General features: G+C 54.2%; 2 protein-coding genes and 1 long non-coding RNA gene across 6 annotated transcripts in view; all 3 read right to left on the bottom strand.

The window, feature by feature from the left end:
* On the bottom strand, nt 1-4,399 carry LOC135276746 (uncharacterized). The gene is made up of 3 exons (XR_010344266.1): nt 4,321-4,399; nt 177-235; nt 1-11 (listed from the first exon to the last, which is right to left on the bottom strand). It is a non-coding gene; the product is annotated as an uncharacterized LOC135276746 (long non-coding RNA).
* Nucleotides 4,400-8,753: 4,354 nt separating this feature from the next.
* Nucleotides 8,754-22,807, bottom strand: SHKBP1 (SH3KBP1 binding protein 1). 2 transcript variants are annotated; one of them, XM_064381301.1, is made up of 18 exons: nt 22,691-22,807; nt 22,413-22,466; nt 22,256-22,301; nt 22,066-22,139; nt 21,513-21,571; nt 21,184-21,264; nt 19,030-19,191; nt 18,859-18,949; nt 18,579-18,769; nt 16,762-16,877; nt 15,666-15,753; nt 15,434-15,550; nt 13,898-14,068; nt 11,740-11,895; nt 11,344-11,440; nt 9,706-9,884; nt 9,283-9,394; nt 8,754-9,160 (listed from the first exon to the last, which is right to left on the bottom strand). In XM_064381301.1, exons 1-18 carry the CDS (start codon nt 22,774-22,776, stop codon nt 8,929-8,931), a joined length of 2,112 nt encoding a protein of 703 aa, XP_064237371.1. In that variant the 5' UTR covers nt 22,777-22,807; the 3' UTR covers nt 8,754-8,928. The 2 variants fall into 2 exon arrangements, with proteins under 2 accessions (XP_064237371.1, XP_064237370.1); XM_064381300.1 differs by having other exon boundaries at nt 9,283-9,397.
* Nucleotides 22,808-23,237: 430 nt separating this feature from the next.
* Nucleotides 23,238-26,313, bottom strand: part of SPTBN4 (spectrin beta, non-erythrocytic 4) — a 121,782-nt gene continuing 118,706 nt past the window's right edge. For all 3 annotated transcript variants that reach the window (XM_012461422.3, XM_012461421.3, XM_012461420.3), the window contains 3 exons: nt 26,053-26,226; nt 25,865-25,907; nt 23,238-24,290 (listed from right to left, as the gene is read on the bottom strand). In XM_012461422.3, coding sequence (XP_012316845.3) covers nt 24,132-24,290; nt 25,865-25,907; nt 26,053-26,226 — 376 coding nt within the window. In that variant the 3' untranslated portion in view covers nt 23,238-24,131. The remainder of the gene's footprint in view (nt 24,291-25,864; nt 25,908-26,052; nt 26,227-26,313) is intronic.

The following is a 26,313-nucleotide window of genomic DNA, read 5'->3' on the forward strand; positions in this document are numbered from 1 at the left end:
CCTGCAGGAGGCTTGGGAGACAGCCAGGGACTAAGTGGGGAAGGAGGAGACCAAGTACTTCTCTACCAAATGCATCCACCTCTCCCGCTGGGATGAGGGGTGGGAAGGGGCACTCCCTGCCCCTCTCCTCCTACCCCCCTTTGCTCCCTACTCATACTCCATCTGCCAGAACCCACCTCGGATGCAGCGGCTCCTCCTAGACGTCTGGCCTGGGCAGCAGCGACAAGTAGCAACGCTATAAATAGTGGGGTGGAAGTCACTTACGCCCCTAGCATCCCAGAACTCTGCAAAGGAGGGTGATCGGAGGGGGGGAAACCAAGACGAATCCTGAGGGGGGCTTGAAACAGATACGTAACTAACTTGAGGTTCTCCCCACGCCTCAGTTTCTCCATCTGTACAATGGGAGGCAAATTGATTTAGACTCTCTGGGCTGAAGGGCACAGCAACCTTACTTTTATTTGTCTTATGAAGAGGTTTTGGCGGTAAGGCTTTACTGAAAAATACGTTATTTTAAAAGCGATTAAAAAAAAAAAGACTCGATTTATAAGCGCATTTCTAAGCCCGGGCTGTCTGGGAATGTAGAACCCCGCCCTCCCCATATCCAGGTCCGAGACTCAGACGCCATCCTGAGCCTGGCCGACAGGTGGCGCCACTTCCACAGGCCTCGGCAGCTGGGGAGGGAAGGCTCTTCCCTTTGACTGTGTCCAGCAGGGTGCTGAGGTGGAGGAGGATAAAGGCTCACAGTCCAGGACTGGGAATCCCAGAGCCTGAGTTCTAGCCCGTTCTTGCCCTTCCACGATGTGTCCAGAAGCCTGCGAATCTTGGTCTTTGGGTCTCAGTTTCCCGCCTGACCAGGAGAAGGGTGCCGTTCTTGGAAACATCTCCGAGCTCAGAGGGTCTCAGTGGCTGAGCTTCCAGCTCCGGTTCAAGTGCGTCGCAATGAAGGGGCCCCCCAGACAAGTCCATTATCGCTAGGCTAAGGGGGGGGCTAGAGACAAGGGAGCGCGCCCAGACTCCGAGAGGAGAGCAGTAGCGGGGTGCAGAGAAGGGGGTGCCCAGCGGCTGGGCCCCTCTCAAGTGGGTGGGGTCCAGTGGAGGATGAAGCCACCTGGAGGGGAGCCTCGGGGATCCCCAATCCTGCCGTCGTCCCTCCCGCCTTTTCTCCAGGTTAACCCCTTCCCGGCCCCGCCCCCGCTGCGGCTCGGGTTACTAAACGCATTCGCAGAGACCCAGGCGGGAGCAGAGCCCGGGGCCTTTGTAACGGAGCGTTGGGCCGCCGGGCGGGGAGGGTGGGTGGGGGTGCTGGGCAGACGGCTTCCTTCAGTCCCGTCACCCGCAGACTGGAGGGGCGCCTATGGCCCCCAGATCTATAGGGAATCCTGGATCTCTCGCCGTGAAATCACTGGAGCCTCATTCAATCCCGGAGTCCTTTAATTCTAGGAAACTGGAGCATCCCCAACCCCAACAGTTCTGAAGCCTGAGGACTCCTCCACCCCACCCAACTCCCCACAAGCCCCTCCGCCATCAACCCGAGAATCCATGTCTTCCTGACAGATTCGAAAAACCCAAATGTCCTTTTTCATGAACACAGAGCCCCCAAATCCTAGAAAACCAGGACAACTCAGCGGCCTCATAAAGTCCCTCCAGAATCCCCCAATACCTTTCCTCCTTACCCACCCAAGAAACTTGGGGAACTCTACCCTAGCCCGAGGACCCCACATGTCTCTATCATTCTAGGAGAGCTCAATCACCCCACCCCCGCCCCAATAAACTAGAGATCTTTTCCGGAAGAAACTTCAGGATTCCCTGGAGACTCAACCTGCTCCACCGCAGTGGAGGGGACTCCTTCCCATAAAAATCTCAGTACTCTCGGATTCTAACCTCTACAAATTGGGGGCGCCTAATTAATCCAAGAGCCCTCCTTTCACCTCCGCATCGAAGCAGTGGGTTCGATTTCCCTTAAATCCGAAAGCCGTGGTCCTCTTGGACCACCAGTGGAGGGGGCACAAGGAAGCAGGGGCCGCAGCGGGGCTTACCTGGCCGGGCGGCCGGGGACCCCTGCGACCTCGACGACCTGGCTGGGGCTGGGGCTGGGGCTGGGGCTGGCAGCGGAGGCGGCGGCTGCGAGGAGCGGCAGCAGCAGCACCAGCAGGAGGGGGCGGCGGCCGCTGGGGCCAGGCCTCCGCATCGTGTCGGGCTCCGAGTCCCGCTCCGGGCGGGCGGTCTGTCCGGCGGGTCCGGCTCGCAGCAGCCCCGCCCCAGCCCCCCCCCCAGCCCCCGCCCCCGCCCGAGGCCGACTCACTTTCTCCACCGTCCAGCCAAGGGCTGCGAACTTCCCGCCAATCACAGCCCGGCGCCGCCGGCGTTCGCCGCGCGGCCAATCAGAAGGCAGCAGGGACAGGTGCTGGATGCGGGGCGCGGGGGATCTCGAGTTCCCCACGCGGTGGGGGGAAATTAGGACTCGGCTACTGGCTCCGTGAACCTTCTCGTGGAGCAGAGGCCCGAAGAGTAGGGGTGCTTACACAATGAGAGGAATATGGAGGCTGGGGATGGGGGCAGGCAGGGTCCCCTAAGCTGATCTCTCTCTGGCAGGCCTCAGGCCTCTGTTCCCACTTCTGGGAGAATTTGGCCAGAATTTAGCTCCCTCGCTGGCGTACAAGCTGGAAGCCCCCCACAGGTACCCCTTTCCACTCGAGAGACTGAGGATTCTGCCTATGGAGCACCAACCCCACACTAGGCCCCAGGTCCTGCCCCTCTGAGGGTCCCAAGTTCACATTAGGTCTTCTCAAATAATTGATCCCATCTCAAGGCCTTAGGCTTCAGGGGTTCCAAGCTCACCATCTGCAAAACTTGTTCCCCAAAGTTCTGCCCCTCAGTGAACCCAGCCAGGCTCTGCCCCTGAGCCACAAATTCCGTTCCCAGGGGGCTCCTGGCTCTGCCCCTCCTGCACCCCACTTATCGCCACCCCCAGAGGGTATCAGACTCCCTTCCTTGCCTGAGTCTTTGAATGCTCTCAAGAGCTGCCTTCCACTCCCTGGAATTGCAGACTTTCTCCTTAGAGAGTTCCCAGTTCGGCTGGGCACCCTGGCTCAGGCCTGCAATCCCAGCACTTTGGGAGGCTGAGGTGAGTGGATCGCTTGAGTCCAGGAGTTTGAGACCAGCCTGGACAACATAGCAAGACTCCCATCTCTATTAAAAATCCAAATATTAGCCGGGCGTGGTGGCATGAGCCAGTAGTCCCAGCTACTCGGGAGGCTGAGGTGGGACGATCGCTTGAGCCTGGAAAGCGGAGGCTGCAGTGAGCTGAGATGGCACCACTGCTCTGCACTCCAGCCTGGACGATAGAGTGAGACCCCGTCTCAATAATAAATAATAAACCTATATAAAAGAGAGTTCTGATCCCCTCCTTGCCTAAGAGTCTTCACCACTAACTAGGAGCCGCAAGCCACAGGGAGCTTTAAACCCCGTCCACACCCGATTTAGTGGGTTCCAGGCTTCGAGCCTTCAAACTTAGAGTCTCAAGCCCACTTTCTTCCCTTCATTATAAATTCAAGGCTCCATCCTATCTATATTCTTTGAAATAGAAGCCCCTTCTCTCCTAAAGGTACCGCCCCTAGAGCTTCAGACTCCGCCCCCTAATTACCTCTTTTTCCACCGAGTTTCAGGCCATACCCTTTCCCACAGAAAACTGGGACGGGACCACATGTAGGATCCCAAGCCCACCCCTTTCATGTTTGTCTCGCTTTGGGGTTCCAGGCCCCACATTGCACAACAGTTGGATTCTTAAGGTTTCCAGATCTGTAGCGTTAGCCCCGCCCCCACCTCGTGGATCCCAGGCTCCACCCACACAGGGTACTAGGCCACACGCCCTGACCATGGAGCCCACCCCAGACCAAGAACCGCAGCTGATCCGACTGCATCCCCACACCCCCACTCCTGCCCCTTCTTCCAGTCCAGGAGAGTGTGCAGGACTGACGGGGAAGCCCTTCACCACCCCCCACCACCCCAGCTTACAGTGAGACTCACAGGCTGACTCACACGGCTACACACCGTTTCTGCCACCTACAACAATCCATGCCTCCATCTCACACTGACACCCAGAAATCTGGGTCCAGCACCGTCCAGGGACACACAATCCCTGGGGCAGTGACCACGGCACTCGCACTCCATTCACAGCCATTCGTGGGCTGTCCCAGAGCCCAGCTCTGCCCAATGACTGTACTGCATGACCCTGTCTTTGTATAAGCCCCCAAGACCCCTGCTCACATGACCCTGCAGGACAGCGTATCCCTGCCCGCTTCCCCCCTCACCACCTCCTACCCTGTGGCTGGAGCATTTGCTGGGGGCGCTGCTGAAATTTCTCCCTGCTGTCCGGGATCCAGCGCATCTTCAATGCTTGTTGCTAGGCAACAGCCTCTGGCTCACCACTGCAACTTCCGGCGTTGGCCTCCCCTCCCCCTAGAATTTGGAGTCCCCAGCTCCCAATTCCCCGCATCAGTGTCACTATCTCCCAGAGCTGTGTCTGTCACCCCTTAGATCCTAACTGATCTCAACCCTTCAGAATTCCTCAGAGTTCTAGTGGCTCGGCATTCCAGATTCTTCCACCCCTCCCCCATGCCCTCTCATGCACAAAAACACACACGCAGTTAATACTATACTAGGATAATACTATCTCTAGCATTTAGATAACCCAACTTTTTGGCGTTCTAGATTTGCTGACATCCCAGATTCCCTCCTCTCTCTCTCTTTCTTTCTCTCTCTCTCTCTCGCTCGCTCGCTCACTCTCTCTCTCTCTCATTTCTAGAATGAGGCCAGGTGCGGTGGCTCATGCCTATAATCCCAGCACTTTGGGAGTCCAGGGCAGGCAGATCGCTTAAGGTCAGGAGTTTGAGACCAGCCTGGCCAACACAGTGAAACCCTATCTCTACTAAGAATACAAAAATTATCCAGGCATGGTGGCACCCACCTGTAATCTCAGCTACTCGGGAGGCTGAGGTGGGAGGATCACTTGAACCTGGGAGGCAGAGGTTGCAGTGAGCCAAGATCACGCCACTGCACTCCAGCCTGGGTGACAGAGTGAGACCCTGTCTCAAAAAATAATAAATAAATAAATAAAATAATAAAAATGTAAAAAAGAAATAAAATACAAATAGAATGACCAGCATTCCAGAAACATGAGCGTTCTGGATTCTCTGGCCTGGAAATGAAAAATGACCCTAATATACTAGATATGTGAGCATTAAAAAACACCACCATAGTCTAGATTTCCTGACCTTCAGCCCCTACCCCCACATACTAGAATTCTTAATATGCCAATATCCCCAAATATTCTGAATATCCTAGCATGTAAAAAATTTTTTAGAGTCTGAGGCTGGGCATGGTAGTTCACACTTTTAATCCCAGCAGTTTGGGAGGCTTAGGCGGGAGAATGGCTTGAGTCCAAGAGTTTGAGACCAGCCTGGGCAACATAATGAGACAATGTCTCCTCAAAATAACCTAAAAATTAGCTGGCCGTGGTGGCACATACCTGTAGTCTCAGATACTCAGGAGGCTGAGGTAGGAGGATTGCTTGAGAAGGTGGAGGCTGCAGTGAGCCGTGATTGCACCACTGCACTCCAGCCTGGGCAACAGAGTAAGACCCTGTCTCAAAAACAAACAAACAAAAACAAAACTAGGTTTGAGACACAGCTATTTCAGAATACCCAGGTACAGAAGCACTCACCTTTTTTTTTTTTTTTTTTAAATTTGACTTGTGGGACGTTCATTAAATCTTTTTCTTTTTCTTTTTTTTGTGAGATGGAGTCTCACTCTGTCGCCCAGGCTGGAGTGCAGTGGCATGATCTTGGCTCACTGCAACTTCCACCTCCAGGGTTCAAGCAATTCTCCTCCCTCAGCCTCCTGAATAGCTGGGATTATGGGTGCGCACTACCATGCCCGGCTAATTTTTGTATTTTTAATAGAGATGGGGTTTCACCATGTTGATCAGGCTGGTCTCAAACTCCTGACCTCGTGATCTACCTGCCTAGGCTTCCAGGCAATCCCTAGTGCTGGGATTACAGGCATGAGCCACCACGCCCGGCCTAGCACTCACCTTTTAGGTCCCTCATTTGTGTTCTAGATTCTCTGATAATCTGGAACCTCCTGCCATTATGGATTTCTTGAAATGCAAACAAACCCTTCAGTGCTCTGGAAGGGCCAATAGGCCAGGATCTCTCCCATTCTCTACATTTCCTAGTTAAACAGATTCCTTTCTGTATCCTATACTTCTCAGCATTCCAGACATCCTGGCATGCAAGATTTTCCTCCTGGGGGAGATTCATGGGTATGAACTCCCCTGACACCCTCCTATTTTAGAATCAGTGATTGTCCAGCCTGTTTTGTCAGAAAGTCCACATTCTGGATTCTCTGATAAGCAGGGGAGAACTCTAACATTGTTAATCCACAAGCACTCCAGAATAGCCTTGTGGCCAAGATGTCCTGACATTCGAGACCCCTCTCTACTGTGGTTTTTTGTTTGTTTGTTTTTTCAGAGATAGGGTCTCCTTATGTTGCACAGGTTGGAGTTCAGTGGCTATTCACAGGCGCGATCCTACTACTGATTAGCACGGGAGTTTTGACCTGCTCTGTTTCCGACCTGGGCCAGTTCAGCCCGCCTTAGGCAACCTGGTGGTCCCCCGCTCCTGGGAGGTCACCATATTGATGCCGAACTTAGTGCGGACACCTGATGGGCATAGCGCAATACAGCCCACAACTCCTGGACTCAAGCGATCCTCCCACCTCAGCCTCCTGAGTAGCTGGGACTACAGGCACGAGCCACCGTGCCCAGCTCTACTATGCTTCAGAAGCTCTGGCATTCCAGAAACTATGGAATTCTAGAAGTAGCATGTTCTAGTATCCTCTACTCCTAGTCTGCCCCCACTTTGTCCTTTTTTTATTGGCACAAAGAAAAAAGATGCAGAAAACCTCCCTGAGGAGGTGTCACAGGAATGGGCATTATTTTGGGAGAAAAAATCCCAAGGCCAGCTGGGCAAGGTGGCTCACACCTGTAATCCCAGCCAGCAGTTTGGGAGTCCGAAGTGGGTGGATTATCTGAGGTTAGGAGTTCGAGACCAGCCTTGCCAACATGGCGAAACCCTGCCTCCACAAAAAAATATAAAAATTAGCTGGCATGGTGGCGTGCGCCTGTAATCCCAGCTACTTGGAAGGCCGAGGCAGGAGAATCGCTTGAACCTGGGAGGTGAATGTTGCAGTTAGCCAAGATCAAGTCACTGCACTTCAGCCTGGGCAACAGAGTGAGACTCTGTCTCTAAATAGATAAATAAGCAAAAATTAGCCAGGAGTGGTGGCAGGTGACTATAATCCCAGCTACTCAGGAGGCTGAGGCAGGAGAATTACTTGAACCTAGGAGGTGGAGGTTGTAGTGAGGCAAGATTGTGCCACTGTACTCCAGCCTGGGTAACATGAGCAAGACTGTCAAAAAATAAAAAATACAAATACAAATAAATAACTAAATAAATAAATCCCAAGGATGTCAAGGCATAGGTTAGCTGAACCTGTCCCACATGCCCTGTCTAGAAGATTAAGAAACAGCAAAGTCAGGGGTGCTGGTGATGTTCGCCGCATCGAGGTATGGAGTACAAATGTTAAGGATTAAGTAACCGATCTATTTACATCTGCCACGCTTTCCCGCTTGTTCTTCCCTCCAGGCACTCCTCCTCCACTCTACCCACGTGGGGCTGACCTCACCTTCAGGGTTGAGGACACATGATCCAGGCTGGGATAATGGAAGTCCTTCACCACTCCGGCCACAGTAATTGGTTCAGGAATGGCCACCTGACTGAATTCAAGCCAATGAGAATCAGTCCTGTGATTTTTGCTGTTGCTAGGGAGAAAAGAGTTGCTAAGGAGCTGCTTAGAGTCACCTTGCCACAGGAAAAAACCTGACTGAGGATGCATTCCAGAGGTAAGTTGAGAGATGAAAAGATATTCTAGGCCAGGTGCAGTGGCTCACGCCTGTCATCTCAGCACTTTGGGAGGCTGAGGTGGGTGGGTCACCTGAGGTCAGGAGTTTGAGACCATCCTGGCCAACATAGTGAAACCCTGTCTCTACTAAAAATACAAAAATTAGCCAGGTGTGGTGGTATGCGCCTATAATCCCAGCTACTCAGGAGGCTGATGCATGGGAATCACTTGAACCTGGGAGGCAGAGATTACAGTGAACTGAGATGGCGCCACTGCACTCCAACCTGGATAACAGAGACTCTGTCTCAAAAAAAAAAAAATTCTCGATGAGTGTTTAACCCCCAGAACCAGCCATACCTGAAGGCAAAGAATAAGCCAATACATTCCTCTCCTTCAACATTTTTTTTTTTTTTTAAGCCAGGGTCTTGCTCTGTCACTAAGGCTGGTGTGCAGTGATGTCATCATGGTTCACTGCAGCCTTGGCCTCCCACCTCAGCCTCTCAAGAAGCTGGGACCACAGGTGTGTACCACCATGCCTGGTTAATTTGGGTATTTTTTATAGAGATGGGGTTTTGTCATGTTGCCCAGGCTGGTCTAAAACTCCTGAGTGCGAGCAAACTGCCCCCCTCGACCTCCCAAAGTGCCGGGATTACAGGCATGAGCCACTGTGCCTGGCCTCCCTTTGATTAAATGAGAGGTAGACGTTCCTGATTTAATATATATCGGGTCAGGTCCCACATCTCCACGACCCCTTTCCTGGGGAGTCACAAACCTGCTAAGGATAAGCAAGATGTTGGCAGTGAGGACTTTATTGGGGAGGGTGACTTTGGCTTCCAGAAAAGAGGGAAGGTGAGGACCTAGTAACAAAGGCTCTTTATTCCAAGGAGGCCCTGCCGTGAACCCAGGGCTCCCACAGGGTGAGGGAGGCACCTGAGTCCCCCAGGACCATCACGGCAGCTGTGTTGTTCAAAAGGAAGTTTCGTTGAGCTTCATCTTGGGAGGCATGAGGGGAGTGCCGAGACCAGCAGAGGGCCAAGGGGCTGGCGTGGGTGGCCGTCGGAGCTCCGGCCCACTCCGCACCAGTTCCTGGCAGCGTTCCACAAAGCTGCCTCCCCCACGGCGCCGGGCCTCAGCCTTCGGGGGGCTCGGGCTCCCACGGTGGCCAGACAAGGAGGTGTTGCTGGAGGCTGAGTGGAGGCTGAGGGAGTGAGGACAGTAAGTACATGTCATCACGGGGCAGCTGGGCCACTCTGTCCCCGGAGTCACCACACTGTCGCCTCTTCCTCCCATTGCACAGAGAGGAAGTGCAGTTGTGGCTACCTGGTGAGGGAGATTCCGGGTGAGGGGCTGGGGAGAGAGCCCCGCGAGGGAGCCGGTGGGGCCAGCTCACAGTGTTCCAGCTGTTCCATCAGCTCTTGCTCCGTCAGGCCACCTGCTGGGGGGCACGGAAGCAGGGTCAGGGGGCAAGACGGGGGTCACAGGACAAGGGCTGGGGTTGCATTGCAGTGCAAGCATCCAGGGTCAGGACAGGAGAAAGGAAGCAGAGATCAATGCACCAGGGTCAGAGGCTGAGACAGGGGTTGAAAAACAAGGGCAGGAAGGGATGGGGGGCAGAGAGAGGGGGTCAAAGGAAAAGGGTCAGAGGGCAAGAGCCTGGGAGAGAGATCAAGAAGTCGGCTGTGGGGCGTGGTTCTGGGTGAGGCTGCGGGGCTTGGGACGGGATTGGGGTGGGGCAGAGAGTACCAGGGGCCTGTCCGAGGCCGTCCATGGCAGTGGTTAGGTCCCACATGGCCAAGCTGCCATTGGCCTGGCCAGTGAGCAGGTAGCGCCGGGGCCGAGAGCCAAGCCGCCGGGAGCCCTCGCACTCCAGCACCGTGAAGGCCGTCGTGGGTGAGCCATCCACGGAGCGCACGGAGCACACCCTGGGTGGGGGAGCATTGGGGAAGGCGGTCACCCTTGCTTTCTCACCCTTCCCGGTCCCAGCCCCCACCACTGTGGCTGCAGTTCCTGCCTCTCGGGGGCCACCCCCAATCGTTATCCATCCCTAGCCTGCTTTTCTCTCGAGTTCCAGTTGCAAGGGTCCAGCAGCCTCTTGGACACCCCTAACCCCAAACTCTCAGGGAGTCTTCCCAGAGCTGCTGCTCTTCCTGGTTCCCACTGCAGGGAAGGCCCGAGTCCCATCCTAGCTGCTCCCCGATGTCCTATCAGCCTCCTGGCCTCCTCCCTGGACTCCTGGCCTTCCATCAAGCCTCCTTTCATCCCCCAGCAGTAGCCGCAGCTCCCTGAATAGGACAGCCTCAGCCCTTCCACAGCCTAACGAGGACTCGCCCACATCTGCGCCCCATCCTCACCTCCTGTTCTGTGCCCCAACCCGAGAGCCCACATGTCCTTCCCCGTGTGAACTTATTTGGCCCTTCTCAGCCTCTGCACATGTGGTTCCCTCAGCCTGCGGCCCCCTGCCCCTCCTTTCTTTCTTTTGCTCCTCCCCACTTGTCCTCTAGGTCTCTGCTCAAAGTCCCTTCTTCCAGAACGTCCTCCTTTCCTAGCTGAAGCAAGGCTCCTAAAGCTCCCTGGGCCACCTCTATCCCTCCCCAATCCCCCTGCCCTGGCCCCTCATCCCACCCCGACCCCTCTGTCTGGGCCCCTCATCCCACCCCGACCCCTCTGTCCGGGCCCCACATTCCACCCCGACCCCTCTGCCCGGGTCCCCCATCCCACCCTCACCCCTCTGCCCGGGTCCCCCATCCCACCCTCACCCCTCTGCCCGGGCTCCCCATCCCACCCTCACCCCTCTGCCCGGGCCCCTCATCCCACCCTCACCCCTCTGCCCGGACCCCCCATCCCACCCTCACCCCTCTGCCCGGACCTCCCATCCCACCCTCACCCCTCTGCCCGGGTCCCCCATCCCACCCTCACCCCTCTGTCCGGGCCCCCCATTCCACCTCGACCCCTCTGCCTGGGCCCCCCATCCCACCCTCACCCCTCTGCCTGGACCCCCCATCCCACCCTCACCCCTCTGCCTGGACCCCCCATCCCACCCTCACCCCTCTTCCTGGGCCCCCCATCCCACCTTCACCTTTCTGCCTGGGTCCCCCATCCCACCCTCACCCCTCTGCCTGGACCCCCCATCTCACCCTCACCCCTCTTCCTGTGCCCCCAACCTGGCCCTGCCTGCAACGGGCTGGCACTGTTCCAGGTCACTCCCACCCACACCGGTCACACCTTTAATACCTCCTGCCCCAAACCCACCAGGCCCGTCCTCCCTCCCAGCCTTTGTTCCTTCAATGTTCCTTGGCTGGGACCCCTTTCTGGCCTCAGTGACCTAGCTGGCATCTTGCCTTCTCCCCTGACCTCCCCACTGTTGGACAGGACAGTCCTCACCGTTGCCCAGTAGATGAGAGACGAACGAAGAGCTGGCTGGCGCTGGGCACCACCTTCTGGATGAACACTTGCTGGTCGTCCCGCTCGCCGTAGGGGCCTGGGACAGGCAGGGGTGGGAGTCAGGGCCAGCTGGGGTCCCCTGGGCCTCAGACTCCCTTCCGCACTGATGAAACCCACCACCCCAAGACCCCAATCTCGTCCCCAGGCTGTTGGAGTTGGGCAGGGCAAGAGAGGGCTAGGGGTTGCGGCAGTCAGTGAAGCTCAGGTGCCTCAAGGATCGGGACATCCCAATTGTTGCAGGCTCCTGGGTCAGGTGGCAGCGAGTGGGAATCAGTGGAGGTCAACAGGGGTCAGGTGGGGGGTCAGTGGGTGCAGGGGCCAGGAGTCAGTAGGCACCAATGTCGTTGCCGGCACTGCAGCCGCCATGCCCGTCAGCTGACTCCAGCGCCAGGATCTTGAAGGAAGCGAGTGGGGTGGAGCCGGGCTGGGTGGAAATCATGCCTCGGAAGCGAGTCACAGACCATGTCCGAACGTGGTTGTTGTCGGCACAGACTGAGGGGCGCAGGGAGAGCAGAAGGTCAGGCCTGGTGCAGGCTCAACGCACCCACCCCTCCAGAGCCCCATGACAGCCCCATTTCAGGAGGGTCAGGCTTTTCTGAGTCCTTCCCTTTCAGAGAATCTTCTCCTCCCCAGAATTCCAATTTTTTTTTTCTTAAGAAGTCTCCAGTGGAACAGAATTCCAAATGTTAAAAACCCTGTTGCCACCAGGAACGGTGGCTCACGCCTGTAATCCCAGCACTTTGGGAGGCCGAGGTGGGCGGATCACAAGGTCAAGAGATCGAGACCATCTTGGCCAACATGATGAAACCCCATCTCTACTAAAAATACAAAAATTAGCTGGGCGTTGTGGTGTGCGCCTACAGTTCCAGCTACTCGGGAGGCTGAGGCAGGAGTATCACTTGGATGGAGAGGCGGAGGTTGCAGTGAGCCAAAATCATGCCAGTGCACTCCAATCTGGGCAACAGAGTGAGACCCCGTCTCAAAAAAAAAAAAAAAAAAAAAAAACCCAGTTGCCTCTGCCTCAAGAACTGTTCCAGAGCCTGGTCTCACCTTGCCCTGTCCTCTACCCCACGCTGGTCCTGGTCCATTTTGTTAAGCCTGAACCATGTCGGCACCCCGCTCCCAGAGGCCCCTGCTCCTGTCCTATCCATGTAGTGTGTTCCCACGGGCAGCCACTTGGAGCCTGTGGACGCCTGAGTCTAGCCATGTCCCTCCCCTGCTCAGAGCCCTCTGTGGCTCCTGCCCTTGTCACCTCCATACCCTCACGTCCCCACATTCTCCCCTCATTCACTCTGTTCCAGGCACAAGGGGCTCCCTGAGCTTCCTCAGACATCCTCACCTCAGAGCCTTTGCAATGTCTGTTCCCTCTGCCTGAATGCTTGTCCCCACTGATCTATGCTGCTCATTCCATTATTTCTGTTGAAAGGTCCTTCCTCGGGCCTTCCCTGAATGACCCGTCTCCAGCAACTTCACACTCTCTAGCCACACACAACTTCATGTTTATTCACACCCCTTATCACTGCCTGGTGTTGAGTTAGGTTATTAGTATTTTATTTTATGAGACAGAGTCTTGCTTTGCTGCCTGGGCTGGAGTGCAGGGGTGCAATCATCGCCAACTGCCACCCCTGACTCTCAGGCTCAGGTGATCCCTCCGCCTCAGCCTCCCAAGGAGCAGGGACCACAGGTGTGAGCCACCACACTGGCTAATTTTTCAAAAATTTTTTTTTAGAAACAAGGTCTCACTTTGTTGTCTAGGTTGGTCTCACACTCCTGGCCTCAAAAGCAATCCTCCCACGTTGGCCTCCCAAAGTGCTGAGCCACAGTGCTCCCCCGATTTGCATTTGTCTTTATTTGGAGATGGAGTCCCGCTCTGTTGCCCAGGCTGGAGTGCAGTGACACGATCTTGGCTCACTGCAACCTCCGCCTCCCAAGTTCAAGCAATTCTCCCGCCTCAGCCTCCCGAGTAGCTGGGATTACAGGTGCGTGTTACCACACACGGCTAATTTTTTATATTTTTGGTAGAGATGGGCTTTCACCAGGTTGGCCAGGCTGGTCTCAAACTCTTGACCTCAAGTGATCCACCCACCTTGGCCTCCCAAAGTGCTAGGGTTATAGGTGTGAGCAACCGCACCTGGCCCCTGATTTCCATTTTTATATATTTATTGTTTGCCATCCCCACTAGAATGTCAATTCCACAAGGGCAGGAACTTGGCCTATCTTGTTCATCACTATATCCCCTATGCCTGGCACACAGTGGGTGCCCCTTAGTGAATTGCTGGATTCCCTAACACACACAGATTCACTCTTCCCCAGACGGATCCCCTTACGGTATTCTCTCACTTCTGCAATGACAGCCCCATCCCAGGTCAATCCTCTCCCCCAGAGCTCTCTTCCTACACAATGTCCCTCCCCAGTGGAAATTCTCATCCTCCTGGCTCCACACTCCCATCTGAGCCACCTCTCCCAGCACCTCAAGCAGCCCAGCGAGGCTCACCTGAGATGAGGTGCTTCTCTGACAGCATGATCTTGGTGACGGGGCTGCGGTGCACAGTGAAGGTCTGGAAGAGCTGAGGCCCCGAGCCCACAGTCTCCGGGTGCTGCACGATGACTCGCACGCCCCCCGAGCTGGTGCCGTAGGCGATCTCGATCCAGTTCCCACTGTCACCTGGTGAGGGGCCAAGGATGAAGAGATGGCCTGGGCCACAGAGACAGGAACCAGGGCAGAGAGAAAGAGACAGGCACGGAACAGAGATACAGTCAGAAAGCAAGGAGAGGTGGGATGCGGTGGCTCACGCCTGTAATCCCAGCACTTTGGGAAGCTGAGGTGGGCGGATCACCTGAGGTCAGGAGTTTGAGACCAGCCTGGCCAATGTGGTGAAACCCAGACTCTACTAAAAATACAAAAATTAGTCAGGTGTGGTGGTGTATGCCTGTAGTCCCAGCTACTCATGAGGCAGAGGCACGAGAATTGCTTGAACCCAGGAGGTGGAGGTTGCAGTGAGCCGAGACCACGCCACTGCACTTCAGACTGAGCAACAGAGTGAGACGCTGAGACACTGTCTGAAAAAAAAAAAAGAAAGAGACAGACACAGAACAGACACACAGTCAGAAAGCAAGGAGAGAGGAAAGGAGACAAAAAGGTGATGAGATGTGGGAAATGGAGGAACAAGGAGACAAAGGAACAGGTCAGAGGAGGAGAGGCACGGAGACAGAAATTATAACAGAGAAACAGCAAATAAGAGGGGAAAGAGACAGAAAAATAGAGAAGAGGCCAAGGCAGGAGGATCACTTGAGGCCAGGAGTTTGAGGCCAGCCTGGGCAACATAGTGAGACCCTACAAAAGATTTTTTAAAAACTAGCGGGGCATGATGGCATGCACCTATGATCCCAGCTACTCAGGAGGCTGAAGTAGGAGCATCCCTTGAGCCCAGGAGGGTGAGGTTGTAGTGAGCTAGGATCGTGCCACTGAACTCCAGTGTAGGTAACAAAGTGAGACTCCGTCTCAAAAACACAAAGATGACAGAATAGTGGCATGTGGTGGGGAAGGAGATGAGGAGGAAATGAGAAAGAGGCTGGGTGTGGCAGCTCATGCCTGTAATTCCAGCAATTTGGGAGGCCAAAGCAGGAGAATCACTCGAGCCCAGGAGTTCGAGACCAGCCTGGCCAACAAGGCAAAACCCTGCCTCTCCTCAAAATACAAAAGCTAGCCAGGCATGGTGGCGAGCGCCTATAATCCCAGCTACTTGGGAGGCTGAGGCAGGAGAATTGCTTGAACCCAGGAGGTGGAGGTTGCGGTGAGCCGAGATCGCACCACTGCACTCCAGCCTCAGCAACAGAGCGAGACTCTGTCTCAAAACAAACAAAAAAAAAAAAGAAGAAGAAGAAAAGACAGAGTTGACTCTGCCGCCGCCTGATAAACCCCCTGGGTCATGCTACACAAGCTGGGGGACAGCTGCAGGCTGGGGCTGGGGCTGGGGCTGGGGCTGGGGCTGGCTGGTGACAGCACCAGGGAAGCCGGTTCATAGCTTACTGGTCTTGGGGGTGAGGTAGACACTGAGGGCGGTGACCCCATCCTCTGCCGGGTCCCGGTAGAGCTCGCTGACCAGGAGGTCGTTGTCTTTCATGCGCAAGGGGAACTTCTGCACATCTGAGGTGGGCAGAGAGGGCGCAGTGGGTTTGTTCCACCTGCCCCAGCCTGTCTCCCTCCCTTCCCCTCTACCAGGAGAGGCTCTCAGGCACCCAGGACTTGGGCTGCTGCTCACCCACATAGTAGATGGAGCCATTGTTGCAGCCCAGGAGGAGGAAGGAGCCTGCTGCATCGTAACTGGTGATGGGCTGAACCTCCTGGACCTGGGGTGGGGCAGGACAAGCTGCAGCCGGGAGCCCTTCCACTCTTTTGCTTCCAAGGTGACGCTTGACAGAGGATGGGCCCTCTCTTCCCCCTCCAGAACCCACCCACTGCTCCCCAGCCCCAGCCACCCCAGGCTGACCTCTGTCCCCATCTTGTTCCCTCCCTTCCTCCCTTTTGTTCATCTCTCTCTCTCTGACTCTTGGCCTCTCCTGGACTCTGTACTTTTTAAAGTTTTAATTTTTTTTTTTTTTAAAGACGGGGTTTCACCATGTTGGTCAGGCTGGTCTTGAACTCCCGACCTCAGGTGATCCACCTGCCTTGGCCTCCAAAGTGCTTGGATTACAGGCGTGAGCCACCACACCTGACCTAGTTTTAATTTTTATGTAGATGCAGAGTCTTATTATGTTGCCCAGGCTGGTGTCAAACTCCTGGGCTCAAGCCATCCCCCTGTCTCAGCCTCCCAAAGTGCTGGGATTACGGGTGGGAGTCATCGCACCCGGCCTTGACTCTATACTTCTGACTTGGCTCTAATTCATCTCCCTTTAACCTCTCTAAGTTCCTCCATCTGCCATAGTAGTTCAATTTGGTTTGACTCTGTCTACCCTTCTCTGTCACCTCTTTCTGATTTTCTATTTTTATTTGCTTAGTTTTCTCCCACTCTCTCTGTCTCTTTCTCTGCCTCTGTCTGTCTTTCTCCCAAAGCCATCCTCCACCTCAGCCTCCTGAAGTGCTGGGATTACAGCATCTCCCCTAACCTGCTCTCTCACCCAGTCCCAAGAGAATCCTCCCTCCCTCTTATCAAATCCATTCATGCTTCATGTGGGCTCTGCAGCCCCTCCTCCAGGAAGGCTTCCCTGATGCTCTTAGGCCTTTATCACAGACATCCGCAGGCTCTAGCCAGCTGCTGATTCTCTGGCTTCCTCCAGGTTTGCGGGGAGGGGGTGGGGACAGAAGCGAACCCTTCCCTGGGTCTGTACAGTCTGGAAAACTGGGAAGGGAACTCTGACCTGCCAGTGCTTGGTGACGGCATTCCACACCCCAATGCGCCCCGTGTGGCTTGTAGCAATGAGCTGGTTCCCAACGAAGAACAAGGCTTCCACAGGCACCCCCAGATGGAAGACCCCTGCAGTGTGCAAAAGGGGTTCAGCTGGAACCCTGCCTCATGGAGGAGGAGAGGTGGGAGGAAGAACTCCGAGGACCAGAGGATTCAGTAGGATCACAGAATCCTTGAAGGACAGAAGATTCTATCAGGGGCTGGGCATAGTGGTTCGCACCTGTCATCCCAGCACTTTGAGAGATTGAGGTGGGTGGATCACTTGAGGCCAGGAGTTCGAGACTGGCCTGGCCAACATGGTGAAAACCCATCACTACTAAAAATATAAAAATTACCTGAGTGTGGTACTGCATGCCTGTAATCCCAGCTACTTGGGAGGCTGAGGCAGGAGAACTGCTTGAACCCGGGAGGCAGAGGTTGCAGTAAGCCGAGATTGCACCACTGCACTCCAGTCTAGACAACAGAGCAAGACTCAATCTCAAAAAAAAAAAAAAAAAGTAAAGATTCCAGCAGGAATTCCAAAGGATAAAGTAGGCCAGAAGATATCTGATGGGGTGTGGGATTCTAAAGGGGACTGGAATTCTAACAACACCGAGCTTTGCAACAAGGCAAAGAAAACCTCCAGTGGTGGCAAGGGATTCTTACGAGGGCCGGCATTTATTTGCAGGCACATTAATAAGTCAGAGATTTGTTGTTGTGGCTTTCAGACAGGGTCTTGCTCCATTTCCCAGGCTGGAGTGTGGTGGTGCAGTCATGGCTCACATAGCTCACTGCAGCCCCAAACTCCTGGCTTCAAACAATCCTCCTGCCATGGTCTCCCAAAGTGCTGGGACTACAGGTGTGAGCTGCTGTGCCCAGCCGTAAGTCAGATATTTCTTTTCTTTTTTTTTTTCTGAGATGGAGTCTCACTCTGTCACCTGGGCTGGAATGCAGTGGTGCAATCTCAGCTCACTACAACCTCTGCCTCCAAGGTTCCAGTGATTCTCCTGCCTCAGTCTCCTGAGTAGCTGGGACTACAGGCACACCACCACATCCAGCTAATTTTTTGTATTTTTAAAGATGGGGTTTCACCGTGTAGGCCAGGGGCATCTCAAACTCCTGACCTCAAGTGATTTGCCCACCTCGGCCTCCCAAAGTGCTGGGATTACAAGCGTGAGCCACCATATCAGGCCAAGTCAGAGATTTCTAATGGTGATACAGAATGGCTCATTCTAACGAAATGAAGAGATCTAACTGGGCAGGGAATTCTGATGGAGGGAGAATTGTATGTGGTTGTATGTGGGTGGATTTTTCTAACAAGCCAAGGAATTCTAACAGGATATAGAATTCTGAAGGGCCAGAGCATTCTAATGACACAAAGAGATCTAATGGGGCAGAAAATTCTTATGGGTTTGAGAATTTTATTGTGGGTTTTATTTTTTGTTTTTTTGAGACAGAGTCTTGCTCTGTCACCAGGCTGGAGTACAGTGGCTCGATCTCAGCTCACTGCAACCTCTGCCTCCTGGGTTCAAGCGATTCTCCTGCCTCAGCCTCCTGAGTAGCTGGGACTATAGGCATGTGCCACCGCACCCAGCTAATTTTTGTAGAGACAGGGTTTCACCATGTTGGCCAGGATGGTCTTGATCTCCTGATGTCGAGATCCACCCGCCTCAGCCTCCCCAAGTGCTGGGATTACAGGCCTAAGCCACTGCACCTGGCCTGGGGTGGGTTATTTTAATGGGCCATAGAATTTAAAGGACAGAGGGTTCTGGAAAAGGCTTGAGGCCATACCTATCTCGGAGCCACCACCTTCCGCCTGCAGAGCCCACAGCAGGATCTCACTGCAGGTGGCCGCTGCCACCATCTTGTCATGTTCACCCAAAGCCCCACCGGGCACCCGGGCTGTGAGCGCCAGTCGTTCGATGGGCCAGTCCAGGCGGGGACTGGAAAACACCAGCTGCCAGCCAGAGGCTTCCTTCAGCCTGCAGGGTTGAGGGGACATCACCAACCCTCACTGCATGCCCTCCCTGTCAACAGGGCTGGGACCTCCTGCCACTCCCTCCCCAAGCACCTGTAGCAGACTAGAAACTGGATATAGGCCACGGCGATCCAGTTATGGTGCCCGCACACCAGGCGCACCATCCCCGGCTCCTCAGGTTGCCCTTGAGGGGAAGAGTGGGGATCAGAAGAGGGTCACAGGGGCCCCACAGCTTCCCCAACCTCCCACGAGATAGAAATGTACCTGAGGGTGAGGGAGGGGACTTCTCATCCAGCATTCGGCCCAGCAGCCCTGCATTCCCAAGGTTGGGGGGCATCGTGTTGCTCCGTCGGACAGGGGCCGGGCGCCCTCCTAGCTGCTGAGGTCCCAGTAGGCTGTGCCGGTTCCGCCGCTTCACCGGGAACGCTAGAGAACAAGAGGTAGAGAACGGTCATGGTAATCGTGGCCGTCACATAGCAAGCACTTAAAATATGACAGTGACTGGTTTCCCCATATATGGGACGTAGTCTCTGAGTGAAGATTTTAGGTGGGGCAGTGACATGGCATGAAATGACACTGAACCACACAGCAAATTACTGCCCTTTCAGATCCCTTGAGCCTTTTTTTTTTTTTTCTGGAGTTGGAGTTTTGTTCTTGTTGCCCAGGCTGGAGTGCAACGGTGTAATCTCAGCCACTGCAACCTCTGCCTCCCAGGTTCAAGTGATTCTCCGGCCTCAGTCTCCCAAGTAGCTGGGATTACAAGCACGTGCCATGACACCTGGCTAATCTTTTGTAATTTTGGGAGAGATGGGGTTTCACCATGTTGGCCAGGCTGGTCTTGAACTCCTGACATCAGGTGATCTGCCCACCTCGGCCTCCCAAAGTGCTGGGATTACAGGTGTGAGTCACTGCACCTGGCCCTAGTTTTCCCTTTTAACAAATAGAAGACTGCATCATTGGCAAGCAATAGCATCTAGCCAGAGTTGTTTTTTGCTTTGTTTTGTCTTGAGATAGCATCTCGCTCTGTCACCCAGGCTGGGATGTAATACGAGATCATAGCTTACTGTAGCCTTGACCTCCGGGCTCAAGCGATCCTCCCGAATAGCTGGGAGCCCAGGTGCACCCCACCACACCTGGATAATTTTTTAATTTTTTTTTATTTTTGAGATGGAGTCTCACTCTGCCCGTGCTGGAGTGCAGTGGTGCGATCTCGGCTCACTGCAACCACCTCCTGAGTTCAAGCTATTCTCTGCCTCAGGCTCCTGAGTAGCTGGGATTACAGGCACCCACCACCATGCCAGGCTAATTTTTGTATTTTAGTAGAGATGGGGTTTCACCATCGTGGCCAGACTGGTCTTGAACTCCTGACCTCGTAATCCACCCATCTTGGCCTCCCAAAGTGCTGGGACCACAGGCGTGAGCCACTGCATCCAGCCAATTTGTTTTTATTCTTAGTAGAGAAAAGGTCTTGCTATGTTGTCTGGGCTGGCTCAAACTCCAAGTCTCAAGCGATCCACCTGCCTCCGTCTCCAAATTGCTAGGATTACAGGTGTGAGCCGTTGTTCCAGGCCTCGCCAGAGTTTAATAACACTGCTATGTTTGGGTTTTATTTTCATGTTTACTTTGTATTTGTGATATAAAGCTTGTATTTAAAATGATTTTTCTTTTTTTTTTTTAGTTAGCCGGGCATGGTGGTGAGTGCTGCTTGGTGGTGGAGCTGAGGTGGGAGGATGGTTTGAACCTGAGAGGCAGAGGTTGCAGTGAGCCGAGATGGCACCACTGCACTCCAGTCTGGGCGACAGAGCCAGACCCTGTCTCGAATAAGGAAATAAATAAATTAATTAATTAATTAATTTAAAAAATGATTGTTTTTGGAAAACAGGATAAAACTAAGTTGGAAAAATACTACTACAGGTTTTTATATCCGGCAAATTTCATGAAGGTAGTAGGTACCGACAGCAGTTAGGGAAATAAAGCTGTAGATGAAATTTCCCTACTCTGTTCCTTCTACCAATCAGAAAAGCCGAGTCCCAGTAACCACTGGGGCCATACCTTCCACGGCCAGTGGGATGGCTATCATGGGTATTATGGTCAATAACTTCCCATTAACATTTCTCCCCTCCGTGCAAAGAATCCCAGGTCTTCCAAAGCCCCCCTACAAATAAACCAAATCTGGGCTACAACTCCCATGGGGCTCCAGAGCATTCTTCTGAGCCTCAAGAGCTAGCTGGCCCATTGCCTCATGGGAAATGATATTTCCGACTTCCTTTCCAAGCATTAGCCCAAGAATCTGATAGGGAACTACATCTCCCATCGTGTCTCAGGGTTCACAACACAGGCACCCAAGAGTTGTGGCCTTATGGGAAATGTAGTCTTTAGTCCACCTCCACACCCCTCCATTCCATTGGGAGTGCCCACCTGGCGGGGGCAGGTAACCATTGAAGAGGACGTTTCCGCAAGAAGATCGATCCAACTCCTCTCGAAGCTGCAAGCGACGAACTGCAACGGGAGGACTTAAAGGCTGGGACTTAGGGGGATGCTGAGGCCACCCCATTTCCCCCTTTCCGTTTCTCTCTACACAGAATACCAGTACTCCCCTCAGTACCAATACAGACCCAGGACCATATCCAGTGCTCGCAGCTCTACCCCAGCCCTCTTTCAGAAGAGAAGGGGAAGAGGGGCAGGCAGCATCACTACAGAGTTGGTTTTCTATACAATGAGGATGATAGTTGGGGGCCCTCACTTACCCAGAGGAGTGAGCCCATAGAACTGGGCTTCATGGAGGAGGCTGGAACCGTGGACACCCCTGGGTAGTAGAATTGACTAAAGGTCAGGATCCAGGGGGTGGGGGTGAGCAGAGAATTCTGAGGGGGAAATTTTCAAAACTGCACAGAGAATGTAAAGGAGTAGAAAGTTTTGATGGAATCAAGATTCTAAGTAGTGATGATATGGGTGGAGGAAGTGTGTGTGTGTGTGTGTGTGTGTAGGGAGAAACTGAAGGACATAATTTTAACACGATCAAGGTTCTCATGAAGTTTTGCTTATTTGTTTTTTTAGAGATGAGGTCTCGCTATGTTGCCTAGACTGGTCTCCAAATCCTGGGCTCAAGTAAGCCTCCCACCTCAGCCTCTCAAAGTGCTGAGATTACAGTCGTGAGCAACCCCACCGCGCTCAGCCTGTGATCAAGGTTCCGAATGAGAATTCTAGAACAATGGAGCTCAAGTGGGCATTAGAGGGAATGAAAGAACTTCTCAGGGGGTGAAGACAGTGAGGGACTCCCTCCCCTTTTTCCATGCCAACCTGGGGTCCAACTCTTTGGTGCGCAGGAAGTTGAGGATGGGAGCAAAGACTGTAGGGTCCCTGTCGATGAAGATCTGCGGGAAAGGGGAGCAGAGGATGGATGGGGTAAAGGGCAGGACTGAGTAGGGGTCCTGCCCATTTTCCGACCCCAATCCCTCCCCCGTCCCATTTCAGTTCTTGTCCGACTTACTGCTCCGGTCTCATCTTTCAGCGTCGAGATGCGTCCGCTCAGAAGACTGCAGGGAAGGGACACCGACCAGGTGTCACGGGCCGGGGGAGTGGATATTAGGTCACCCAAGCCCTCTCCATCCCCCCTACCCTCGTCCCAAACTCGCTCTCCCGATCACCTGGAGAAGAAGGAGTCTGGGATCCAGGTGAGCGTCTGGCGAGAGGTACTGAATCTGGGCGGGGAAGTAGAGGAGCCGGTGAGGAATGCGGTCCCCTCCCGCAGAATCCAGGGTTCCCTCCCCTCCCTTCCCCCGGCGTTTTTCCAGGCTCTCGCGCTTCCAACAGGGGGCGGAGCAACCCTTGATGGACAGGGATTTTCCCCAGGAGAGGCGGGTAGGGTACTCCCACCCCGCTTCCCGCCCCAAAGGATGGGACCTCAGGAGTCTCCCACACTCACCTCTTGCCTCCCACATTCAGATGAATTACTTCCCCGGGAGGCCCCCTAATCGGGACCCCCTCGGCTGCAGTAGTCGCAGCTGCCATGGCCCCCGGGCGAGCCGGCTGGCCCGCACCCACTTCCGGGTGTGCACCCGGACCCCGCCCCCACCGGCTGCTCATTGGGCTAGAGACTCTAGGGGTCACTGGCGATTGGATAGAACGCCTGCCCATCGAGGTTAACTTTTCCGCCTCCTTAAAGGGGTCCGCCTTTCCTGGACTGGACGGGGCGGACCCGGTGTCTCCTTTGGGGAAGTTTATTACGAAGCATAACAAAATATTCTCCATCCCTCTAGGTTCTCGTTTTAGGTATAGCATCTAGGTGCATCGTCAAGGGGCGTGTGTTTAGACCCGAAATTAAGTACACATCAAGAGGTATATCTAGATGTTCTCCGCAGCCACGCTATCCCCGCGCCCCCCTCCCCATCCCGCATCCACCCCCACAGCCACCACAGCCCTCCTTTCAATCCTGCCAGACGCAGCCCAGAAAACCCAAACAAAGCAGCATAGACCGTCAAAGCCAAAGGGTTTATTATAGGTACATACAGTGTGCGCCCGCCACACCGCCCCACACTCCCAGGCCCCAGCGGCTTCTCCAGGCGGCCATGGGGGCTGCCCACAACCCAGTCCCCCCACTCCCCAGGGAGGTGCTCCAGCTAGAAGCATGCAGGGGGAGGGTTTCCCCTCGCCCCTCCCTCATGAAGTGGCATTTACAACTGGAGGAGGGAGGAGAGAGGAAGACAGTTTTGAGCTTTGACGCCCCTCCCATTAAAAGCCTTCGCGGATGCGGGGCGGGGGAGGAGGAGATCGACGTTTTGCAAAAATAAACTAAGTCAGGAATTAACCGCATGGCTCTGAGGCGGCAGAGTGCAGAGGCTAGGGCCCCTTCACTCCCCCCTCCCAGACAGATATCAAGGCAGCATTGGAAGTGAGGTAAAGGCGGGGAGGGGGTGTCCCCTCCCTACCCCCTAGCACCCTGGATGGTCCAGGGGACCTCACCAGCGCCCCTGTGCCCATCCCTAGGGCGGAAAGAGGGGCAGGATTTATCGCCCCCACCACCCCAGCTTCTTGGGGCAGGATCTGCAGATAGGGGCAGGGGGCTTGGCTCAACTGGCCCCCTGCCCACCCCCATCAAGCTCAGTTATTGCATAAAAATAAGGGAGCCCCAGCACCTGGGGTGGGGGTGGTGAGTGGGAAGGGGCCGAGATATGGCTATAGGGGCAGCAATCTCCCCACCAATTCTTGGGGTGCAGGAGAAGTCCCCTCCTTTCCAGTGCCCACCATGTCACGCGTCCTCAGTGTTGGAACTAGGGTCTCCCGCCCTTGTGGAAAAAAAAGTGTCTTTGTGCCCACAGTGCGGAAAAGAGGGGCGACGAGATGTATCAGGCCATGGGGGTGGGAAGTCACTTCCTGCGCCCGCTGGCCCTGCGGTCTCCGCCTTCCCTCTTGGGATTGCCCTCGTCTGTGGATGAAGTAGTGGGTAGCGTCTGGCTCCAGCGGGCAATCTCTGCGTGTTCCGCCACCGAGACAGCCACAGCCTCCAGCCAGCCATTCATCTCCTCCTGAGGGAAGAAACAGGGCACAGAGTCTGTATTTGGAAGAAAGAAACTGGAATAATAGGTGAATCTCAGATCAGACTATGCTCTCTGAAATTCAGTTTTCTCATCTATTAAAAAGGGATGATGATGATGATGATGCAGTTATATAGCAATGTGTGTCAGGCTCTGTTCCAAACACTTTAGTGGATTAACTCCCTTAAACCTATGCAATAGGACTAAATATACTTCCTACTACAGAGATAAATGGCATAAACAACAATAATAATATGGGCCGGCACTACTAGAGCACTTGACATTTACCAGGCCCAGTGCTAAGTATCAATTTATCATGTATCAATTAAATATGGAGCAATTTAATTCTCACAATAACCCTATTATAAGAAACTTTTTAATTTTTTTGAGACAGAGTCTTGCTTTGTCCCCCAGGCTGGAGTGCAGTGGCTCGATCTTGGCTCACTGCAACCTCCATCTCCCAGGCTCAAGGGATTCTCATGCCTCAGTCTCCCAAGTATCTGGGACTACAGGCACATGCCACCATGCCTGGCTACTTTTTGTATTTTTAGCAGAGATGGGGTTAACCCTTTGCAATTCTGCATGTCCGGTCCTCTGCACTTGCAGTTCCCTCTTCCTAGATCACCCACCCCCTCTTGTTTTTGAGACGGAATCTCACTGTCCCCCAGCCTGGAGTGCAGTAGCACAACCACGGCTCACTGTAGCCTTGACCTCCCCGGTTCAGGTGATCCTTCCACTCGGCCTCCCAAGTAGCTGGGACTACAGGCGTGTGACACAACCCTTGGCTAATTTATTATTATTATTATTTGTAGAGATGGGATCTCTCTGGGTTGCCCAGGCTGGTCTTGAACTCCTGGGCTCAGGCAATCTTCTGCTTGGCCTCCCAAAGTGCTGGGACTACAGGAATGAGCCAAGATGCACGACCTGAATCACCCCCTTTTTTTTAAGACTCTCGGCCTTATGAATCACTTTTTTTTTTTTTTTGAGACCGAATTTTGCTCTTGTTGCCCAAGCTGGAGTGCAGTGGCAGGATCTTGGGTCACTGCAACCTCCGCTTTCCAGTTTCAAGCGATTTTCCTGCCTCAGCCTCCTGAGTAGCTGGGATTACAGGCACCTGCCACCATGCCCGGCTAATTTTTGTATTTTCAGTAGAGACGGAATTGCACCATGTTGGCCAGGCTGGTCTCTAACTCCTGACCTCATGATCCGCCCACCTCAGCCTTCCAAATTGCTGGGATAACAGCCATGAGCCACCATGCCTGGCTGAATCATTCCTTTGTAAGGCGAACTCTCTCCTATCTTTCCCATTTCAATTGAATAGCAACGGCAAAGAGGTTGGACTTTGTCATCAGGAACTCCAGGCAGCCCTCCCTGAAGGCCTTCCCACTCCCCACTGGGTTAGGAACCTCCTCTGGGCTCTCAGTGCCTGTGGGCTTTCCCATTACAGCCCTGATAACTTTGGCCTGTGCCTGTCCCTTCTCACAGCCCCATCACTCTGGGCCAGGAGCCAGCCAGCCAGATCCTTACTGACATCCACACAGAGGAAGGGAAGGACCAGATCTCACCTCATCTTTTGCCTGGAGCAAAAATTCACTGCCATCCTGGGTCCTGCAGGAAGGGACACAGGACTTGAGGGATCTGGGGAAGGGACCCAACCCACCTGCCCACCAACTGTCCCCCAGGGAAGACAGGGTCCCACTGGGAGGGGAAGCTGAGCCTTGAATCCCTCCCTCCTGCCCACTGGGGGGCTCACTGGAGCTTGAAGACATGCTTCTTTTTCTTGTAGTCACTAGCCACCTCGCTGGTGGCTTTGTGCAGGCTGAGCAGCGGCTCCCCGCCATGTGTGCTCCCGGATGCTGGGCCCTTGGAGTCCTTGTAGAAGCCCAGTTCCCCCTTACTAAGCACACAGTATAGGCTCACCCACGACCTGGAGCGACAAGATGGGGCTCAAGGCAGAGCCGCAGCACTCTGCCTGAGGACTCTTCATTAACATCCTCATGGGCTAAATATGCCT

The sequence above is a fragment of the Aotus nancymaae genome, unplaced genomic scaffold (assembly GCF_030222135.1).
Source record: "Aotus nancymaae isolate 86718 unplaced genomic scaffold, 86718_ANA_hifiasm-v0.15.2.pri h1tg000028l, whole genome shotgun sequence".
Taxonomy (NCBI): Eukaryota; Metazoa; Chordata; class Mammalia; order Primates; family Aotidae; genus Aotus; species Aotus nancymaae.